Source organism: Hippocampus bargibanti, linkage group LG12, assembly GCF_051943395.1.
Source record: "Hippocampus bargibanti isolate YZ-2025 linkage group LG12, ASM5194339v1, whole genome shotgun sequence".
NCBI classification, from domain to species: Eukaryota; Metazoa; Chordata; class Actinopteri; order Syngnathiformes; family Syngnathidae; genus Hippocampus; species Hippocampus bargibanti.
The window spans coordinates 1,770,752-1,793,311 of NC_142745.1; the positions used below are offsets into that span (position 1 = coordinate 1,770,752).

General features: G+C 41.0%; 4 protein-coding genes across 8 annotated transcripts in view; 2 read left to right on the plus strand and 2 right to left on the minus strand.

Annotated features, from left to right (window-relative positions):
* Nucleotides 1–1,361: 1,361 nt before the first annotated feature.
* zbtb49 (zinc finger and BTB domain containing 49) lies at nucleotides 1,362–14,370 on the minus strand. 4 transcript variants are annotated; one of them, XM_089009570.1, is made up of 10 exons: nucleotides 12,345–12,486; nucleotides 11,829–12,016; nucleotides 10,196–11,295; nucleotides 10,004–10,050; nucleotides 9,849–9,922; nucleotides 8,826–8,908; nucleotides 8,573–8,734; nucleotides 5,779–6,330; nucleotides 4,493–4,555; nucleotides 1,363–4,384 (listed from the first exon to the last, which is right to left on the minus strand). In XM_089009570.1, the coding sequence occupies exons 2-10, from the start codon at nucleotides 11,981–11,983 to the stop codon at nucleotides 4,347–4,349; spliced, it is 2,274 nt and encodes a 757-aa protein (XP_088865696.1). In that variant the 5' UTR covers nucleotides 11,984–12,016; nucleotides 12,345–12,486; the 3' UTR covers nucleotides 1,363–4,346. The 4 variants fall into 4 exon arrangements, with proteins under 4 accessions (XP_088865697.1, XP_088865696.1, XP_088865695.1 ...); XM_089009571.1 differs by lacking the exon at nucleotides 4,493–4,555 and having other exon boundaries at nucleotides 1,362–4,384; XM_089009569.1 differs by lacking the exons at nucleotides 1,363–4,384; nucleotides 4,493–4,555; nucleotides 12,345–12,486 and adding exons at nucleotides 12,871–12,946; nucleotides 14,306–14,370 and having other exon boundaries at nucleotides 5,033–6,330.
* On the plus strand, nucleotides 12,625–15,947 carry lyar (Ly1 antibody reactive homolog (mouse)). Its single transcript, XM_089009579.1, has 8 exons — nucleotides 12,625–13,032; nucleotides 13,110–13,224; nucleotides 13,294–13,401; nucleotides 13,482–13,559; nucleotides 13,732–14,047; nucleotides 14,322–14,381; nucleotides 15,515–15,600; nucleotides 15,717–15,947. The coding sequence occupies exons 1-8, from the start codon at nucleotides 12,911–12,913 to the stop codon at nucleotides 15,852–15,854; spliced, it is 1,023 nt and encodes a 340-aa protein (XP_088865705.1). The 5' UTR covers nucleotides 12,625–12,910; the 3' UTR covers nucleotides 15,855–15,947.
* A 1,214-nt stretch (nucleotides 15,948–17,161) lies between these two features.
* Nucleotides 17,162–20,509, plus strand: tmem128 (transmembrane protein 128). Of its 2 annotated transcripts, none has more exons than XM_089009586.1 (5): nucleotides 17,162–17,320; nucleotides 18,412–18,538; nucleotides 18,617–18,778; nucleotides 19,787–19,895; nucleotides 20,082–20,509. In XM_089009586.1, the coding sequence occupies exons 1-4, from the start codon at nucleotides 17,218–17,220 to the stop codon at nucleotides 19,884–19,886; spliced, it is 492 nt and encodes a 163-aa protein (XP_088865712.1). In that variant the 5' UTR covers nucleotides 17,162–17,217; the 3' UTR covers nucleotides 19,887–19,895; nucleotides 20,082–20,509. The 2 variants fall into 2 exon arrangements, with proteins under 2 accessions (XP_088865712.1, XP_088865711.1); XM_089009585.1 differs by having other exon boundaries at nucleotides 17,163–17,320; nucleotides 20,078–20,509.
* slc2a9l2 (solute carrier family 2 member 9, like 2) overlaps nucleotides 19,117–22,560 on the minus strand; it is a 71,127-nt gene continuing 67,683 nt past the window's right edge. Inside the window, exons 13-14 of the mRNA XM_089009573.1 lie at nucleotides 20,785–20,861; nucleotides 19,117–19,530 (exon numbers count right to left, since the gene is read on the minus strand). Coding sequence (XP_088865699.1) covers nucleotides 19,341–19,530; nucleotides 20,785–20,861 — 267 coding nt within the window. The 3' untranslated portion in view covers nucleotides 19,117–19,340. The remainder of the gene's footprint in view (nucleotides 19,531–20,784; nucleotides 20,862–22,560) is intronic.

The following is a 22,560-nucleotide window of genomic DNA, read 5'->3' on the forward strand; positions in this document are numbered from 1 at the left end:
CAATATTATTATTGGGTGGAAGTGAATACCAGAGTTTGGGAGCAGAGCGGCTGAAAGCTCTGCATGCCATCGTGGTGAGACGGGCAGGGGGCACATAGAGGTGAAGGGAGGATGCCTTTTGTGCCCGAATTTTTCAGACATTTTCATCATGACAGTATATAAGTATATATTCCACAAACGTTTGACACATTTTATCATCTCAATAGTAGTTTTTTAATGTAAATATTGAAACGAGGTGAACAGATATGTTTGTCGTAAATAGACATATTGAAAAACGCAATACAATGGATAAAAATACTACTTTAGTAAAAGATTATATCAGGGGGACAAAGAAAAGAAATTCAGAATTTGGGGGGGGGGGGGGTATTTAAAATAATTTTTATGAGGCGTAACCAATTATTATTATTATTATTATTATAAAGGCGAATCCAATCCAATCAGCACCCTACCAACAATATTTCAACCAGGCTTTATACCATCTTTGTGACTGCTTTATTATTATAAAAGGATGCTTTCATCCTATCCTCTTTCATCTAGAACTGCTTCATGTTACAAAGAGGGTACAACAAGTGCTGATGAATGAATGACTGTGTTTTGTGTTGTCATATTATTTCTTATTTATTTTTATTTTTTACGTTATGTTATTTCCAGTTTGATTAAATGAACGCGGGTGCGTGTGGCTGCCGCTGCTCACCCGCAGGAAAAAAAATAAATCATATGACTGTAAAGTGTCCTTGAGAGTTTTGAAAGGTGCTTATAAATGAAATGTATTATTATTATTTACTGTATATGCCAGTTGTCCATGTTAAGCGCTTAGTTACAACTTCAGCTGTTATTAAAGCGCTATATAAATCAATATGTTCTGTATTGTCTAATTATTTTTGCATTTATGATATCTGTCCTGGTCGAAATCCGCCAGGAGTCAATTCCGCTGCTGTACCGGTAGGAATATGTTGTGTTTAACACCTGGCAGAGAAACCGGATTACATGCATGCGGGCACACAAGCAGAGGAGTCAGAGTGGAAGGGCCTACAGACAAGGGCACCTCAACAATAGTCATGAAGGAGTCTCCAACAATTGCTTTCATGTTTTGGGGGGGAGGGGCGGGCAGCAGTGGGGCTCAAACTTAGTAATTACTGTAAAAAAAAAAACATGCATGTTTAAATAAAACAAAAAATGGGAGCGATACACCATCCTGATGCAATTTGATTATGGTAAGTGTAACTGACAGTACTGCAAATCTGACCGCATCTCCGCCATCGTTCCAGTTTCCTGCCACCATTCTCTATCTTGTGCACACACACACACACACACACACACACACACACACACACACACATGAAAGCAACACAAACACTGCCTGGAGGTAGCAGGGGGGATGGGGGGGGGGGGGGGGCTGCCTAAGCATCAGAGAGTCATTACATCCGATTGGTTCCCGCATTCGCCATTAAATAGATGTGCATAGAGGCAGATGAACATGTCTGTATGACATCCTTTTGCTTGGAATATGCCCGAAATACAAACAGAACCATTATTATTAATATGAAAGTATCGTAAGCAAACATTCGACATTATCCATTGCAGGATGCTGGTTGACCTTTTATTGACTGTGATTTTGTTGCTCCTGTCACAGCTAATAAAAACGGTTTGCTCACAGGTCAAATTGTCAGCACCTTTTAAAGGACAACCGACACCATTTTTTTTTTGTTTCCTGACATCAGAAAAACGTTTTATTGCATCTAAAATAGCCAAAACACACAGGCTGATATTTTTAGTCAAATGCTAAACATCAATAAAAATGACTTAGTGTCCCAAACTGACACAAAATGAAGTCGGTCGGAACTGGGCAGATTCAGAAAGTCCCGCCCCCTTTGTTCGTGACGTCACTATTGGTCACGCACTGCCTTGCTCCAGAATCAAAACAATGGCTTCAGAGAGTTCAGGTTGGGAGAAGATGCTTTCTTGTCATGTCACTCATCCAGTTATGAATATGATTCAAATAGTTCTGAAGTGGAAAGCATAAATGTTTGCAATCGATTAAAGAAGTTCTTCCTTCTCAATTCAAGCCGTCTGGATTCCAATGTAGCGTCCAGAAAATGCACAAGATGGCGCCCAAGCTCCATTTGAAATGGGCTGATTTGTCTGCTGGAAATCAGTGTAAATTTACACCTTCTTTATGCGTAGTACCGCAATTGGCTCTGACGCACCATCGTGTTATTTATGTAGTTTTCCTTCTAATTTCGCATCAACACGGTATTTTCAGGTGAACAAAAGTACCTAAAATGCATTGTATGTCGCTTTCTCGGTCACGGGCGTTTCCTCCGTGACGTCACTTCAGGAATCATCATCAATATATTCAGCGCGAGTCTTAAAATGTAAAATATAGCAATATGTGGTGGAATCTTTGTAAAATGCACTCAGTAGAAGTCATTTGAAGTGATTGTTACAAATTATGGACGCAACTTGGATGTCCGGAGGTGTCAGTTGCCCTTTAAATAACATTCTTATCAGTCTTAAAAATATGTTTAGTGTCGTATTAAAATGAGATCAGGCTAACTCGCTTTAACAAAGCATGCTGGGGGTAGCAGAATAGATGTGTGTGTGTGTGCATTTCTGTGGATATGTTGCAATCCAAAACGCGGAAAAAAAATTTATTGACCATCTGGAAGACATGCCCGTGTATTATCCATCATCTTTAACACACCAGCCAATGCGCCGAAAGCGTTACAAATCCAACATTTGTCAAAGTATGTGGATCTCTGTGACAATAACAAGGGTCCATCTGTGTTTTACCGTCAATAAAGCTGAACTGGAGCTGAATGCGTTTGGATAGAAATTAAAAAAAAGAAGAAGAATGAGAGCAGAAGCAGCGGTATATGAACAATCGCCATTGTTCTCTTCTGCCTAAGCCTATTTTATATTGAGACTCACTGAGGAATTATAATCGAGAGACTGGCTCAGCCACTTATCCATCTCATCCAACAATGCAACACCCCGCAGCAATTACTGCTTCGCTGGAACTGCTGCCAGCGCTTGTCCATATCCTCTGATGTTGATTTAGATTTTAGAGCCAAAGCGAATCAAGAGTAAAATAAATCAAGAAAAATATCCCTTCCATGACACACATTTAAAGGACAACCGACACCTCCGGACAAGTTGTGTCCATAATTTGTACTTCTTTCACCATCTTGAGGAATGATACCTACAAGGGATCTCTCTGCGATAATTTTACCTTGTTCCTCATCAATTGCGTTCTGTTTAGCTGGGTTGATAGCTTTTTGCATCAAGTGTACAGATGGCTTGTGCGGGTTGATCGATGGGAATTTTAACCTTGCAGTCTACACTCTGCCTTTGAACTATCAAAGTTGAAACTCTCTCACTGCCGTCTGCCTGTCTCTTTAATGTTTAAACCCCCCCCCCCTTCACTGCTGCGTTCTTGACCAATCACATGGCTTTAACCAAACACTGGGGGCGGGGAATAGAGGAGAAAAATAGTCGGCTGCCATTTTGTTGTTCGAAGAACGGGCTTGTTCGCGAATGAAAAAAGTTTGTATGCCACGGTAAAGTTCGTATGCCAAGGTAAAATTTTCATAAATGTAACGTTCGTAAAGCGAAATTGAATTCACTATATCTCTATGTCTGGAACTGTGCAATGCAGAGGTGTCACACTAAATTTTGTCACGGGCCACATGGCAGTTTTGATTTCCTTTAGAAGGCTATAATAAGTGTCAACCCCAAGAATGTACAATTACCTGGTTTTCTACATACAACACATTTTTAATCACTCACGGGCCATTAAAAACTGTTCAAATATTTGTACATTTTAAATGGGAAGAGTGGCAATGAATAATGCTTGAAATATATCACCATTTTTAAATTAAAAAAAAACTCTACAAGTTTGGTATTTTAACAGAAAACAGAAAGTCAAAGCCCATATGCTATCGGGGGTCACATAAAATCATATAGCGGGCCAGATGTGGCCCACCAGGACTTACGTTTGATACCAGTACCAGAATGGTTTGAGTCAGCTGAGCGTAGCGACCCTCAAACATGATTGCTACTTAGTCTCTAGCACTTTAGCTCGTTTAGCCCTTCTTGGCTGTGTCGTTGTTGGTCCCGAAAGCTTCCATTTTGCAATAACATCGTTTACAGTCGATTCAGGAATATTCAGGAGAGAAGAAATGTCACTAACTGACTTGTTGCAGAGGTGGCATCCTATTACAGAACCACGTTGAAAGTCAGAAAGCTCTTTAGTTTGACTCATTTCTTTCCCGCAGATATATTCAATTCGAGGTGTTGGAAGAGTTGATCCACTTGCCAGTGCCAGACTAATGCAACACTGGAATTCAGTGATGATGAATGTGGAAAAGGAAGAGGTTTGTCACTAGAAGAAAACAGGAAATGCAGTATTGTTAATCATCAATACATTACAATGCTACATTTGGGCTATATCCCTTTGCAATAGTTATTTCAATATGAATGTAAAAAGTACCATTTGTATTGGAATAGGTGGGCACATGTGGATATAAAGGAGGGTTATTCTGTGATCCTGGATCTGATTATAGAAAAAAAAATATATAGCAGACTGTCAATATTCATCATGAATTTAAAAATGCTGGAGTAATGCACTTTCATTGAATGTTTTAAGTCAAAAATGAGTGACGCTATTCCAATGATATTTTTGTTTATGTTTTAACTATTGTTAATATCTGTCGGTGTTATTTTAAGGTGCGTTTGACAGGTGAAAACAGAAAACGAACAAAAGCACCCAAAGCAGTCAGAACATATTCTGAATTCAGTAAATTCATGTTTTGTTAACATAAATGCGTACTCCGAGCTGGCTTATCTCAATTTCTCTTGAAACAAGTGTTCCGTCAACTTAGACATTGACAGAAAAGCATTACTCACCGGCGAAAAAGATAAACAGAAGACATTTGATTTCGTCTATCGACTTCCTGTATCCGGTGATACTGCGCATGCGCGGTTGCATCGTCAGCGCTCATTTTTCTCCCAAAGAAATATACTCGTCGTTTTCTCAGTTTACTTTCATAAATCAACCATCCCAAAATATGTAAAATCGAAATAGAAAATAACTTGAAAATCCTTGCAGGTTAAACGCTGAAAATATCGTCGTGTGTACGTCGTGGGTCTGTGGACATCCTTTTAGACATCCGCTCTCCATCATTGTATTGAAATAAATAACCTAGCGATGCAAAATGAGTATTTAATTCGATGTAATCTATGGTGTTTTTTTAGGACTGTGAATTCTTGGCTCGGATTTATATTAGGAAATAAATAAAAACAAACTGAGCGAGGCACTTGTGTAGCTGTTCTTTTAACTTTCCATATGGACTAAAGGCAAGGGATCATTTTGAGTATACAAATGAATTGAGTGCTGTTTAGTTTTTAGCATTTAATAAAAAAAATATATAAAAATGCAAAACTATATTGTACATTTGAATCAATTCTTTTTTTCATGTCAGTTGAGTGTCACACTGTCAGAATGATTTTCTCATTTTTGCATTGTAACGAGAAGGCTTTAATAGTTTGTTTACATGACAGAGGAACACGGTTGAGCGATGCTAATGCTAATTTCTCATGTGCTTTCCAACACATTGCTCCTGAAGTCTTATTGCTCCATGTCATGCTCATTCTGCAACGTTTTCATTGCAAGTCCCCACAGAGTCACACTTGAGGTGAAGTTACCTTCGCTGTATCTGTGTAAACCACTCGTGGACCGAGCTGAAAAATTGTCTTGAGCAGGCAGGTAAGGCTTACCCAACAGACCTCGACCCATCTCGACTCCAATTGGTCCATTCTCCACATTAGGCCCATATACGACCTCTTGAGAGGCGTGTGGTTTGGGGAGCTTCATGTGATCTGGGCCAGGTAGCGGTGGTGTGCACCTGTCCTGGTGGGAGGAAGCGAGGAGGTGATGTGGTACGAGGGAGCGAAGTTCTGGAAGGGAAGTTGCAGTAGATACTGGGCTGAGAGGGATACTCATAGGTGTCGTCTCAACGTGGGGTGAAGGCGCTGAAGGCTTCTCAGGTCCTGCTTGATCCATGACTGCGGAAAAGGACTGCTCACTGGTCGCATCACTCTGGCAGACGGTTTTGCTAAGCGAGACGGTTGCATCTGAGCTGCCAGTCGGGTCAGGGTTATCTGTGATGGCGCCATCACTTGGTGCGCCCTTGCAGCGCATGTTGCTGTGTTTCCGCAACATGGCTGAGCGGGTGAAGCTTTTTCCGCAGGTGTTGCAGATGTATGGTTTTTCTCCGGTGTGAGAGCGGATGTGACGCTGCAAATCCCCCGAGCCAATGAAGCATTTCCCTGTGCAGGTGGACAATATTAATGGATGCACAACGGTACAGAATAATGTTGGAGTATTTATTTAAAGGACAACCGACATCACCTTTTTGTTTCCTAACTGAAATCAGAAAAACATTTTATAGCATTTAAAATACCCAAAACACACAGTATGATATTTTTAGTCAAATGCAAAACACCAATAAAAATGACTTAAAAGTGTGCTGAAACTGCAAAAAAAAAGAAATTTTCAGTTTCAGAAGGTCCCGCCCACTTGTTTGTGACGTCACGCCAAGACGTCTTGCCTTGCTGGAGAATCAAAACAATGGCTTCACATTCGGAGAAGATGCTTTCTTGTTACTCATCCAGTTACAAATATGATTCAAATAGTTCTGAAGAGGAAAGCATACATGTTTGCAATCGATTAAATAATTTATTCCGTGCCATTTTGAGGTATCTGGGGGCGGGAAATGTAGCACCAAAAAGAGGCAGAAAATTGTGACAAAGCTCCGTGTAAGGAATTAATCAGCCTGTGGAAACGGGCTGATTAATTCCTTACACGTAGCTTTGTCACCATTTTCTGCCTCTTTTTGGTGCTACACGAAGTTTTCAGACCAAACAAAGTACAGCAAAATGCATTGACGTGATGCAAGGACTGCTACAATGTGTCCTTTTTTCGGTCAGGGGCGTTCCTTCAGTGACGTCACGTACGGACTCGTCACCAACTCAAAAACAAGACTTCCGGAATATTCAGCGCGAGTCTTAAAAGGTAAAATATCGCTATATGCGGTGGAATCTTTGTCAAATACGCTCAGTAGAAGTCATTTGAAGCCATTTTACAAGTTATGGACACAACTTGTCCGCAGACGTCGGTTGTCCTTTAAATGAGGGTAACCTCCACTGGCAGCGTCCTTGTTAATCAGTCAATTCAGTGCAAAATTTACATGTAAATTACTGTGGTGGAGTAACACTACCAGGCTCAAATAGTATGCATGGCAATACAACATTGAACAGACTCTGAAGTGTTCAGTAGTGTCGCAGAAACTCAAATAGAAATAAAAAAACACGCTAGCTAAAATGGATGGGCTCGATTTAACTAGATTTTTTTTTCGGTGAGCAGCGTCAGCCACACGCGCCAGCGTTCACTCAACTCGGAAGTAACTCAAATAGATAAAAAACACGCTAGCTAATAGATAGCTTGATAGATAGTCGGCTGAATAGCTAGCTAGACAGCTAGATAATTATTAAGCTAACAGATAGCCCACCATATGATGGAGTTATACTCGGGAAAAGCCCGAGATATCCTCCACCACGACTTTGGAACGCAGCGAAATAAATGCAAGGTGATTACGGCTAGATATCGCTAAGGCAAGATGGCAGACGACGAAAGTTAAAACCCCTGAAGGAAACCAAAAATTGCTATTTAACCAAATTTGTTTCTTTAAGCTATTGTAACAGAAGTACAGTGAGACCTCAACTTACAAACTTTTCGTCTTACAAACGTCAAATTTATGAAAATTAAACCTTATAATAAGCACTATTTTCATAATACAAACCCACCACGGCTGGCGAAGTGATCTTCGGCGGAAGCACACGACCGAACAGCACCAGAGGTTAAGTTATCAACAGTCCTTATGGAAGGTGACTCTCCTTCTATAAGCCATCAACGACCATTAAAAAGCTCAATAAAACTTTATTTTACAGCACAGTTTATTTCTTTAATTACATTTGTCATGTAATGCGCCTCTCTTTCCAAACAGCAATTCCCTTTGACCTTCGACCTCCAACGCCATTCCCTCAAGCCATAAATGACCATCACACATGTAAATAAAGTGACTTTATGATACAATGCAGTGTATTTCTTTCATTACAATACAATAGCACATTTATTATACATAGAATAAGGTATGTTGTGTGTAGTTTTAAGGCTTATTTAGTTGAAAAGTATATTTTATGGAAACCTGGGAACGGATTATTCCCATTTTAATGGTTTCCTATGGGATTTTTTTTTTAGATACACACTTTTTGCCTTACACACTCTGTCTGGGAACCAATTAAGTTCGTAAGTTGAGGTCTCACTGTATGTCATATGTGACGTGGATCATGTAGCAATATTGCGCTAATTGTTATAGAGTATATGCATAGAGTTTCAAAGTTGCGCCAGTTGCTGTCAAAATAGCGTCAATGGCGCCAGGGCGCCGCCCAGATGCATCCCTGGTACTGTGCCTGGTAGGATGGGATGCAATCAAACGAGACGCAGACTTACCGCAGGTGTCACAACTGTGCGGTTTTTCGCTACCGTGGCAGGCTTTGTGCTTCAGGAGTTTCCTGTGTGTGTTGAAAGATTTCCCGCACTGGTCACAAGTAAACGTCTTGTCTGTGGCGTGTGTCCTCTTGTGTTCTTTGAGATTGCTCAAGTTGTTGAATCCTTGACAATGCCAACGGTTCAGTTTAATGTGTACGATGAAGTCATGAGAAGCAAAGCGAGGCTATTGGTCAGGTTACTAGAAATAACTCACCTCGGCCACATATATCACATAGATGTGGCTTTTCTCCTGTGTGCACCACTCTGTGGCGGTGGACATCGCCAGATGCGGTGAAGCTATGAGGAGGGACAGTGCATTGCATGTGACATAATATTGTGACCATTTAAAGGACAACCGACGCCTAGTTGTGTCCATAATTTGTAAAAATCACGACAAATGACTTCTACTGAAAGTATTTTACAAAGATTCCACTGCATATCGCTGTATTTGACGTTTTAAGACTCGCACTGAATATTCAGGAAGTCTTGTTTTTGAGTTGATGACGATCCCCGACGTGACGTGACGTTTGGAACGCCCCTGACAGAGAAAGCGACACACAATGCATTATGCGGTTGATGGTGAAATTAGAAGGAAAACATATAAACAACGCCATGGTGAATTGTTGTGTGTTGCACCAAGACAACTATTTCATATTCGCTGACACAAATTTCCAACAGACAAATCAGCCCAATTCCAACGGAGGTTGGGCGCCATTTTCTGGGGCGCTACCTTGCTGTCATTGACGGCTCGAATTGATATGGGAGGATTCCTTCAATCGATTGCAAACATTTATGCCTTCCTCTTCAGAACTATTTGAATCATATTCATAACTGGATGAGTAACAAGAACGCATCTTCTCCAAATCTGAATCCATTGTTTTGATTCTAGAGCAAGACAAGACGTCTTGGCGTCACGTCACAAACTGGGGGCGGGACTTTCTAAAAATCCCCAATTCGCAGCTCAATTTTTGTTGTAGTTTTTGCACATTTGAAGTCATTTTTATTTGTGTTTTGCATTTGACTAAAAATATCAGCCTGCGTGTTTTGGGTATTTTAGATGCTATAAAACATTTTTCTGATGTGTTAGAAACAAAAAAAATGTGTTGGTTGTCCTTTAATTCATGTCACGCAAGTAGTAAAGCGTACAAAAAAAAAGTTAATTATCCATACCGTATTATACTCAAATCGTTGAGACTTTTCGTTTGTCTCATCAGGGGTCTGCCAATACCACACTTACCTTTTGCCACATAACTCGCAGATGTAAGGTTTCTCTCCAGAATGTCGTCGCAAGTGCGTCTGTAGATTTCCAGCCTGAGAAACAACAGAACTGCCACCAGCAGCAAAAACAAAGGAATCCACATGCAATTTGGATGTCACATGATTTGATCCTACCTGTGAGAAGTTCTTCCCACAAACATTACACTCAAATGGCTTCTCGCCTGAAACATAAAAAAACAGAATTGTTATAACGTCTGTGTAAGCTCTCAGTCGTACAGCTCAAGAAACCTTTTCATCGAAGAATTGTTATAACAATAAAATGATGACAATGTGATGACACAGATCAACAAGAAGACATTGATTAACCTGTATGGGAGCGTTTGTGCATTTCCAGGTTGCTCGGGTGTTTGAAGATTTTGCCACACACGTTGCAGGAATATTTATGGCCTGTTTGCTGTGGTGGTTCTGGTAGAGTCTGCAGTCCTTGGTCCTCTTGGTTTGCGGGTGGAGGTCTAGGAATTTCAGCATCTAACGGCGTCTTCGGCGTATCTTCCCTGACAGTCACCAGGTTTTCAACAGGAGATCCTCGAGCCCCGATCCGAACCACAGAATCTTCAGGTTGGGTGTCTTTGGTGCAGTTCAAGATGGGCTCGCTGACTGATTCGGCAAACATTTCTTCTAACGCCTTTTGAGAACGTAGGTAGTTATATTTCTTGAGGTAAACCGTCTTCTTTGGACGCACTGGCAGACTGAGCATGGCGTCCGCATTGTCGGAGCTTGGGGTGTTTAAACTATCCGAGGGTGTCAGAGCAGACACCGGGTTCTTGTCGGCTGTCATGGATGTGCAAGTCGTGGTGGGCTGAACTGTGTTTCCTGAGCATAAATCCGAGTGGCCTCGTCCCTGACCGAGCCCAAGGTGACACTGGGACTCCTCCACGACAACCGAAGGACCCGGACCCTGATTTAAGGCTTGAATTGCACTTTGCTTGAAGTACTGCTTACTGTAGAAATCACGTAGTTTGTAACCGTGGACTAAGTGTTTTTCGACGGGTGTCTGGGTGCTGCCCCCTGACTCACTTGAGTTGCTGTTCGGCACAGAGAAAGACATTCGTTTGGTTTGCTCCATGAAGCCAGGTCTTGGTACTTCCGCGGGACAGGGGAGGTCAACATCAGTCGGCAGGCTGCTTCCCAGGAGGCAGTCGTGCTCCGAAGTCAACATGCCCGGGAGAGAAAATGATGGGATTTCCACCACCGGGGGGCAAGGTTTGAGGAAGGTGTTACACATGCTTTGGACGTTCGGAACTTGCAAACACTGAGCAATGTCAAGGAGTGCTCGTACATTATCCTGGTTGATGTCAAGACGGGAGGTGTACATGTAGTCTAATATTTGGCCAATGCCGCTGACATCCTGGATAACCAAGTTGAACACTTCATTTTTCTGACTGGGGGAATTCTGGAATAAAGATCTGGAAAGTTCAAGGAAACAAAGGATTTTAAAAAATATGCACCTCAACATATATATATGTATGTAAAAATAATCACCACAGCATAGCAAATAATAATCAATGGAAGTGTGCTTTAAAAAAAAACAAGTGCAACCGTGAAAAAGTGAACCGCGATACAGCAAAGCATAACCGTAAACAGACCACTTTTTGGCTCAAACAATTTGACTCGCAAATAACTTCAGAATTAGAATCATCTTTATTGACCGAGTGTGTAGAACACACAAGGAATTTGTCTTCGGTAGAAAACGCTTCGCTAGTACCATCCTAAAAAGACACAAGACAAATAAGTATGGAGGACACGAATAAAAGCTAATCAAATCTAATTCCTTAATGCAAGTGGTACCTCTCAGGAACAACTGACACAATGTGCAAGGTGTGCAAGCAGAGATAAAGTGATCAGTGTTAGAATAAAATCCGATAACAGTTGTACAGTTGGTGCAGAAAATCAGAGAACCATTTTTAAAGTGATACATCTTCCAATTCATACAACATACCTGAAATAAGAGCTGAAAGCAGCCAGTACGTTTTTGTGGGCTTTGAAACAGACCCCTTTCACCACCAACATGCAGTCACAGAGCATTCCCTGAATCCTCTGCTCCTGGAGCTGTTGCAGCAAGTACGAGCTGTGGCTGGACAGGGTGTCCATCATCACTCATCCGTCCAAAAATACTCAGTCACAGAGCTAGTGAAATGGAATAAAACATAGATTAAGCCAGTTACGGGCAATACTGTAGTTTATGATTCGCGCTATTAGAATGTAGGCTGACTGCATTGGCGTAGTGCGACGCGTTGACATCCAAAATAAAACAGCGACGCTCGGTATCAAGTCGGACTTTCATCGTACGCATGAATACAACCGACAGCTGCAGCTAACGTGCTAACTACGAAGCTTTTTGCCAACAAACCCGTGAATTGTAAGGGGTAATTTATAAACTTGTTTAATATGCAAGGAACTAAAAGCTAATTTAAAGAGTGATTCTCCTGGTGTACACGGACAAAGATTAGCGTACATTTACTGGGTTCTTCGGACGACAGGTCACTCGTCACCGCCGTTGCCTCACTTCCTGCAACAGTACGCATTTTGCGCTTTTTGAAGAGGGTAACGTTCGTCATTTCGGTAATCTGCAATAAAATGTTATACATTATAAAGCCCCGGGTGTGTGTTATTGAGATATACACAACAGATACACCAGCGGCTCAGAGTTAAACAGAAATGCAGTTACGTTCTGTCGGAACTTCCGTTTTGCATTGCGTGTGCACCACCGGACGAATAAAATCGGCGGTATCGTAATTTCTAGCGTGATAACGTGTGTTTTGAAGAAGAAAAGTACAATATTGGAACGGAGAGGGGTTTAATGTTAGATTTAACACGTTTTAGAACTACAACTTATTTAGAATCGTATTGTAATCGAAACGTGTATTAGTGCTGTTATTATTGTAATCTAGTTGCGATCGGGTTTGCTTTCGGAGTTTTGGTGTTTTTCCACAGCTGAGATTGTAAAATATCGGCGGTGCATAGGGCGATATTGCACTCACCGCTTTATCCACTTTTACGTGGGTACGGGGGTCTTTCAGTATGGTGTTCTTCACGTGCAACGCTTGTGGCGAATCCCTGAAAAAAAATCAGGTGGATAAACACGTGGACAAGTGCCGGAGCTGCCAGGTTCTCGCTTGCATTGACTGTGGAAAAGATTTCTGGTAAACGCTGGTCTCCCTCTTTCTTGTGACATTTCAAAACTCCCGCTGGTTTATTACAAATATCTTGTGCTTTAAAGGGGTGAGGACTACAAAAACCACACAAAATGCATCAGCGAAAACCAGAAATATGGTGGTAAAGGCTACGAGGCGAAAGCGGCCAAAGGGGATTTGAAACAGCAACAATGGCTTGAGGTAAAAGTCAACTTTATCATGAACGTGTGTCATTTGAGGTATTCAAATCTAATCACTTTATTCTTGAAGAAAATCCACAATGCCATGAACAAACCTGGAGTAAACGCGCAGATCAAAGCTGTGCTCAAGCAAGTCAGCGCATATGACAATGTCCCAAGAAAAAAGGCCAAATTTGAGGTGTGTACATGTGATAAATGTATGATTTTAATGACTGAGGTTTTCTAATTGTCTGGAGCGTGGCTGTAACCTTCTATTAGAATTGGATGGGAAACTGTCTCAGCATTAACAACTCAAGCCTGCATGAAGAAGTGTGGAGCATCCTCATTTCAGACAATGTGAGTCAATTTTGTTGCCCTAAAATTCTGATCTGTTATCGCTTAACACAGCTTGCTCATGTTTTTCTCCCTGATACATGTTAAAATAGCTATTGTGTTTCTTCCACAGAAGCACACGTTTCAAGTTGTATATTGTTTTATAAATAATCATTACTTTATTGTAATCTGACAGCCCTCTGATGTACCCCATGGAGAAAAAGAAGTGAGCGATACGCCGGCTGACGTTAAAGTGGAAAGCACAACTGAAGAAAAGCAGAATGGTCAAACGGACAAAAAGAAGCATAAACAGAAAGAGCGTAAAGAAGCCAGTACGCAAACAAACGGGAAAATGGAAAGAAAATCAAAAAAGACGGAAATGCCGGTCGTCGAGGAAGAGAAGGTAGCCAAAAAGAAGAAAAAGGACAGAAAGAGGTTGCAAGCTTGTGAAGACGATGAGAATGAAGACCAAAACGGTGCTTCTGAACAAATATCCAAAAAGAAGATGAAAAGTAAGGCATACCGAAAGGTTTACACAAGTACAATGTACAAACCCAAATCCACTGAAGTTAGTCATAAAATCAATCCGATTATTTTCAACCTACACAACACTTAATTGAATACACAAACGATATTTCATATTCAAACTTGAGAAATGTCCCAATTCCATTGGAATTGGGCTTGTACATGATATGTACAATACATGGATAACTACCACAAGAAGCAAAATATTCAAATATACAGTAGTTGTGCATTTATGAAGAACTTACCTGATTTCTTTCCCAGCGGACCAAAGAGCAGAGGCTGCTGTATCGGATCAAAGTGAGGATCAAGTAGTTGCCAAAGGTATGGTTGTCCGTCGTCGCCATTCTAAGTCATGAATTCTGATCCTCCACTGAATAAATGTGACATTTAATAGATATAAGATCAACATGTTATTTCATTTGTATGAGTCAATATTTTGAATTTTATTCACCTCACTTGATCAATCATCATTATTCTTTCCGCCTGCTGCACATCTTTTTTTTTTCTTGCGCTTAAAGGACAACCGATGCCTCCAGACAAGTTATGTCCATAATTTGTAAAATCACTTCAAATGACTTCTACTGAGCGTATTTTACAAAGATTCCACAGCATAAAGTTATATTTTACGTTTTAAGACTCGCGCTGAATATTCAGTCTTGTTTTTGAGTTGGTGACGATTCCTGACGTCACGTCACGGAGGGAACGCCCCTGACCGAGAAAGCGACACACACAATGCATTTCGCGGTACTTTTTTGGTCTGAAAACTTTGTGTTGATGGCGGAATTAGAAGGATGGTGAATTGTTGTGTTGCACCAAGACTATGATTTGATTCTAGTTGACATAAATTCCCAGCAGACAAATCAGCCCTTTTCCAACGGAGCTTTGGCGCCATCTTGTGCATTTTCTGGGACACGACATTTCATCCAGATGCCTCAAAATGACCCAGAAGATCTTTTTTAATCGATTGCAAACATGTATGCTTTCCTCTTCAGAACTATTTGAATCATATTGATAACTGGATGTGTAACAAGAAAGCATCTTCTCTGAATCTGAAACCTTTGATTTGATTCTTCAGCAAGGCAAGACGTCCTGGCGTGATGTCACGAACTGGGGGCGGGACTTTCTGAAAATGCCCAATTCGCAGCTTTCGCACACTTTAAGTCATTTTATTGGTGTTTTTCATTTGACTAAAGATATCATCCTGCGTGTTTTGGGTATTTTATTTTGCGATAAAACGTTTTTCTGGTGTCAAAAAAAATGGTGTCGGTTGTCCTTTAAAGGTAAATTCTTATGAGAGATGTGACAAGCCGAGAAAGGGTCAAATGTTAACTACTCAGACAGATTATACACTTGTAAAAAAAAAGTAACTGCATACGTTATTTAAAACAATAAATCCCCATAGGCAGTGCTGTTTGTGCTTCCATAGCTGACAAGTCTTTTTAAACACCTCACAGGTCATTTCAAATGGAAAGAAACAATCAAAGCAGTATTGAGAACTTCACCAGACCAGGAATTGCCCGTGAAGAAACTTAGAAAGAAAGTAAGCTGTTGATCTTGCTCTTATTTCCTCTCTAATCGCGCTTCTTTTTTTCCGATCATGCTTTTGAGACAGCTGCCTATTGGGTGTGAAATGAAAGGATGGATTTCCCTCCGCAGGTTTTGGCTGCCTACTTCTCCGCTACTGGTGATGAGAATTTCAAGTCAGAGGCGGAGGTCTTTGCGCTTTTCAATCAGAAGATCAATCACAATCCCAAGTTTAGACTTTTGAAGGACAGAGTTAGACTTGTGCAGTAAATTAATTGAACCAAGTCCACGGATTATTGCCATTAGTCACTGCTCTGTTTGTTATACAGTCAAGATCTTGATAATAAAATCATGTCATTTTCAGTCGTAATGTCCTGATTCCTAATGCCAGCGTTGACACATTGTTAAGCATGTCATTCACGCGGAAAATGACAAATGTGAGAGTTGGCTGCTTTGCTCAACATTCCACGGCTGGGAAATGGCACCTTATCTGTGGGATTGGATGTTGCTGTGGGGGGAAGGGAAACGAGAGAGGTGCACCTGCGGTGAATTTGACTCTCACACAGGACAAAGTTAATGCTTCAGATTCACTTGGCCAGCGACACAGAAGCTCCATAGAAGATTGAAGAAGTCGAAGGTGAATTTTTGAGGCGCTCTGATTTTCCGCTGCGAGAATGAGCAGCCTTCACACTTGCATGCACACACTCTTCCAGAAACTCACACAGGTAGCTACTGCAGGAAATATGCTTTAGGAAGCTTTGCTAAGCCTGGTAGGCCAAACACTGACGCTCATTCATTATTCTGCTTCTCTGAAATTGTATATTGGATACTTGGGGTATTAGTGAAGCTGTCAAGTTTTGCCAGCGTCAAATCAGAATCATCTTTATTGCCAAGTATGTAGAACACAAAAGGAATTTGTTTCCGGTAGAACACGCCGCACTAGTATCATCATCAAAAAATGCAAAGAGGCACTATACAGTTCCATTTGGGCTACTGTTCAAAGAGTAAGTTGTATTTAATGTTCGACTGTGGAACGCGGGTACAGTAATACAATTCAGTCCGGTCTACTGGATAATCAAGAAAATATAAACAAGACTGGGTTTAGTGTTGGCAAAAACATAAAAAATATATAGTTGTGGCTGTTGAGGTTTTTTTGTTTGGATGTAAACTGATGTTTTTCAAGGAGCTACCCATATTCCTGTTATTTAACTTGCAGGATTTTGTAAATGAACTATAATATCCAGCCAACATGTAGCTATTTGGAGATTTCCACTATCATGTCTAGAAATGCACCTTTTCTAGATAAATTGGCCAATTTGAACGTTGTCGAGGAAAACAAACAATTTACAGATGAATCACAGCAACACACTTCATTCAGTATTTGTCATGTTATCCAAACTACAACGCTGAGGGCTGGTAGGTGATGCATTTGTTGGGGGAATTATTCACTGTATAAATGCTTTGACATACCTGAAGTCATCAAAATTGTTGGCTAACATTTTGACCGTCCTTTACGGAAACGGTATACGATCTCACTAAAAACTACAAATGTCGCATTCGGTGACGCCATAAAAAAAGCGACGCGGCTTCGGGAAGTGAAATCGTCGTCCGTTTTTAAAGATAGCTGTTCACGATGCTGAATGACAGTGAATTCGCAACGCTGAGAAACAGATTCCAAAAAAATGCCGAGTTACTCATGCAGGCAAAAGCGTCGTTGTCCGACGATGACAAGGAGTGTAAGTGGAAGCATTTAGTTTTGGTTAAGATTGTCGAGACGTGTACTGTCTCCTTTTTTTGTCTTCACGGCTAACCATTTCGTTTTACTCACATGAGTCTGTGCGTTATTTATTGGTGGCTAAAAAGTGGTCATGATCACAGTAGTCTTATTTTAAGTAGTAAAAGTCAGTGGCGAGTCATTTCACACACCAAGCATTGTTTATCGTACCTTGTTTCTTCTTGAACCATTTGTTTCACATGACAGACACACGTCTCCCAAAGCAAAACGAAATTCGTAGAGTTGAATACGTTGTTCAACCAACGAATAAGGTCGCCTTTTAGACTGTCACTGGCTGAAATCCATAAATTCTTGATTGTTTTGACCGAGTGAACTCAGTTAACTCCTTCACGGGATTTCATTTATAATAATCATAATAATAATAATAATACATTTCATTTTAAGCGCCTTTCAAAGCTCTTAAGGACACTTTAAAGTCACAGACAAGCATAGGTACTATAATAAATAAAGTACGATCACAAATACAATACAATAAATAAAACAGTTATAAATAGAAACAAGCGAAAGAGCTACACCGAAAATGAGATTTTAAAATAGGTGGGTTTTGAGATGGGATTTGAAGGTGGGAAGAGAATCCATGTTACGAATGTTGGGAGGAAGCGAGTCGCAGAGCTTAGGGGCAGAGCAACTGAAAGCCCTGTCCCCCATCGAGCTGAGACGGGCAGGGGGGCATACAGAGGTGGATGGAGTAAGAGGATCTGAGGGAACGAGAGGGAATAGAAATTGGAAGAAGGTCAAACAGGTTATGGATAGCGTACTCGCGACTGTGGTGCGTACTAAAATAATGTGAGTTACAAAAGTGTAAATTAGAAGTAAATAAAACACAAAAATGCTTTCATTGTTTATTTATGTTTTTTTTATTTTACCAACCAAATGAACTGTCTGTATTGTGTCAATAGTTGCTTTATAAAATGAGTATTGTGGTCAAAATCTGGAGTCTCCCGACCAAATCTTGAGCCTTAACATGTATGTTGTACCGTTTTGCTAACATGTTTTTTTAAACTGAAATATATGATGGTAATTCTGGTCTAGGTAAAAAAGATGTCAGACTTCTGCCTCCAATCAACAAGCACTCGGTTTTCTGGGTTGTGGCGGCTATAAGTGTCACCTACTATGTGGATTTCTTTGAAAACATCATTGTGAATGATAACATCCAGAGGTAAATGAGCGTCGAGTAAGACGTTAAAAGAAGAAGAAAAAAAGCATTCTGCTTGTTGACATCAAACTGTGTTTTCAGTTGGTGGTTTAATGTGGGCCTTCTGCTGCTTGGTATTTGCCTGGCTTTGGCCACATTTTGTATCGTGTACCTGGAGTGGTTCAGAGGAATTGTCCACTATGACCAAGAGTACCCTGCACTCCCTCCCATCACCACCGCTGCCTTTATTGCGGCATCTTGCAGGTACATCGGAATGCTAGTATGGATGTGACCTTTACAATGAAATGTTCCATATTTGGAAGCGATCAGGTGTGGTTTGCAGACAATGGGAATGTTCAGTTTTTAAATTATTGCTTTGAGTGTCTGGAATTTTATTGATCGAGTCAGCATCTTGCTTTGAACTAAAGTAGAAAACCTTGTAATAATAATAATAAATTATATTTTAAGCGCCTTTCGAAGCTCTCAAGGACACCTTACAGTCACAGACAAGCGTAGGTACTAGAATAAATAAAATACACAAAATAGAATAGAATACAAGAAATAAAATACAATTATAAATAGAAACAAGAGAAAGAGCTACACAGAAAATGCCATTTTAAATAGGTGGCTTTTGAGATGGGATTTGAAGATGGGAAGAGAATCCATGTTACGAATGTTGGGAGGAAGTGAGTTCCAGAGTTTGGGGGCAGAGCAGCTGAAAGCTCTGTCCCCCATTGTGCTGAGACGGGCAGGGGGGGGGGGCACACAGAGGTGGAGGGAGGAAGAGGATCTGAGGGAACAAGACGGAATAGAAATTTGAAGAAGGTCAGATATGTATGGGGGGCAAGGTTATGGATAGCTTTGAATGTATAAAGAAGAATTTTAAAGTTGATTCCATATTTGAACGGGAGCCAGTGGAGCTCTTGGAGGACGGGGGTGATGTGGCGAAAGGATTAGGTTCTGGTGATGATCCGGGCTGAAGAATTCTGGACGAGTTGAAGTTTGTGGAGAAGTTTCTGAGGGACACCAAGGAGAAGTGAATTGCAATAGTCAATCGGGGAGGTGGCAAGACTATGAACGAGGATAGCAGTGGTGTGAGGAGTGAGAGACGGGCGAAGACGAGGTGGAAGTACGCAGATTGGGTTCAGTTATTTGTGTGTAATACTCAGCGGTAACCAGCAAGCGCCTTTGTTAATTCAGTCTCAAAGAAGCCAGGAAAATAAATTGTGATTTTTCTTCCAATAAGTGATATGTTTTAACATTCCTTTGCAGTTTGAACATTGCTCTATGGCCGGTTTGGTCCTTCTTCACGCCGCTGATCCTCCTCACGCAGTTCATGGGTGTGGTCATGTTGATTTCTATGCTTGGATGAGCGTGACAGGTAATTATTTGTTTCTAGCCGCAGTGACAAACTGGCGACGTTTTGACGCTGAGGTTTTTTGAAGCAATTATATGTTCAGATTTTCCATTATGTGGTTTGACGTCTCTCATCTCACAAAATACCATTTTCTCAGAAATTATTTGTTCCCCACTTCTCATTGTTTTGTACTCCAACCCCCCCAGGAAGATTTAACCAAAGACCCGACAGCTGTGTCTTCGGTGAAGAAGTGATGGACTTCCGGAACATTCAGCAAAACCAACTTGAAGGAATCTAATCATTGTTCATTTCCATTTCAAAATGACTTGGATTTTTTTGAAGACTACTTTTTTTCCTTGTTTTTTTTTTAAATGTAGAATACTGTATAAGTATTGAATAGAAGTGCACCAAAAAGTTTGAAAATACAATTGAGCACCAACACACTTATTTAAAGGCACACTTAGCGTGTTTAACAATGTTCAGGCTTCGCTAATTGTATATTTGTTCCTTTAATAAACATGGACTACTTTTAATGTTTGTGCCAACTGATTTAGTAGCACACCAATGTATCCTGTCATTACTGTCAGCCATTTTGCTTTTTACGATTCACTCAAAATACAGTAAACATTATTGTTGTAGTTGTGATGCTCCTTGAACATTTATTTCCCCTGCGCTGCTACCACCGCTACCCTTTTCCGTATTCCAGAGTCATTGTCACACATCAAACAATGTGAGATGACTCCAAAGCTTGAATACAAGCAAGCTAAAATAATCTAATCATCTGAAAATGGCATCAGCGTGTTCAGACATAATCAGGGGCTTGTTAAAGTTCTCTGACAATCTTCTGTAGTCTGCCCCCCCCCCCGCCGACGGCAACAATTGTTAACGATTAACAAATCAATCATTGACTCACCTGGGTGTGATGTTCTTGGAAATAACATCATGAGTGTGACCCCTGCCATTGTTCATTACTGAGAGATCGGCGGATGCCTAAGGTAAGAAACGAGAAAAGTCAATTTATCAGCGTGAGCAAATGAAGGTACAACAAACACCAGCATTGTGATAAGAGCTAAGTGCTTCCAACCCTCATGTCCACTATTGCTCAGCACTTCCGATGGCCCGCCACATGTGAGGACCTGATACAGTTGATGAATACTGGGGAATTTGCCCTAGTAAAAGGATTCTGGTGATGCCCCTGGACCTTCCACTTCTGGATTTTCTTCCCTCCATGGGCAACAGAACATTTCTTCATTTGAAGTCCAAATTGTTGTCATTGATTTACCCCAATGAAGTCAGCCAGAACATCTCATTCCGTTAAGCGTTTGATGAAATCGAGATCCAAACCAATTTTACCCATTTTAATCCAACATAACAAGAGGAATTGGTTTCTTTGTGGGTGTGAATTTTCAAAAAGTAGCCGTGATAAGGTCAAAAGGTTGTTGAAAGACCTGAAATTGAAAAATTCTGTAACAAAGCACTTAACGTGGACAGCTATCATATACAGGAAATAAAACAGTCACAAAGATAGTAGAAAGCACCAGGGAGTGAAACCAAGATCAAGTCGGAATCATGCTAAGTCGAATGCCAAAGAATGCAAGTGAGTTTATAGGGAGCCAGTGAATGGATGTTAGCGTAGGAGTTACATGCTCCCTTTTACGAGTACCAGTAAATTTGGACCCAAGTTCACACTCTTGAACGAATGTAATAAAATTTTGGGCTAACAACAAAACAATTCTGTTTATAATAGGAAAAAATAGGGGAGCGGAAAGATGGAAGAAAATAGGCAGCAAGGACGCCCAGAGACGGTTTACCAAACTAAATCGTTTGAAAATAAGATTCACTGGAAACAAAACAAAGGACGAACAAAATGGCAACGAATACCATCTTGTTCTTTTCCTTTCGGCTTTTCCCTTCAAGGGGTCGGCACAGCGAATCAGTGTCCTCCATCTTCAGAGGTATGATCCGCATGTTTGTTTTGGCTAACCTTTTACGTCGGATGCCATTCCTGACACAACCCTCTGTGTTTACCCGGGCTTGGTACCGGCATCCAAACACAAAATGGTCATCTGCACAGCAACAATCAAAAAAGCAACGACTACTATGATTGATTTAAAACGATGTTGTGAATCCTACCCAAGTACACGCCCCGCTAATCACTTATCTCCTACCCACCACCCCCTTTTTTGGTAAAGCAAATTAGAACCCACCACCCCTACCCCAGCCGAAGTGAAATATCTTTTCCCCTCAGACATCCACTCCTCGCATGTCTACTTTGAATGGGTCCACTTGATCCTTACTCCGCCAGCCCCTTGTCCCCCACCCCCCATCCCGAAGGCCTTGCGACCCAGCAGCATGACAGGCATACACTCTCGCGCAACCGGAGCCGGACGACGTTTCTGCATTTTGATGCGGGTTTGGAACTCTTTACCTCGTTACAATGGGCCCCGTTTAACACCTAATCGCCACATCGCGGGACTCAAGCAATGAATAGCTGGATTCGGACATCACTTGAACTTTGCCATCGTGGATAAATTACGTGGTTCGACAAGACCATATCCCAGTTGAAGAGGTTCGAGTGGGTGGCGGTTACACACGAGGAAATAATTTTGTAAAATGACTTGAGTATTAATGGTAATTGGAAATGGCCGCTGGATTTTTTTTTTTTTGGGCACTGACACTAAAGCACCCG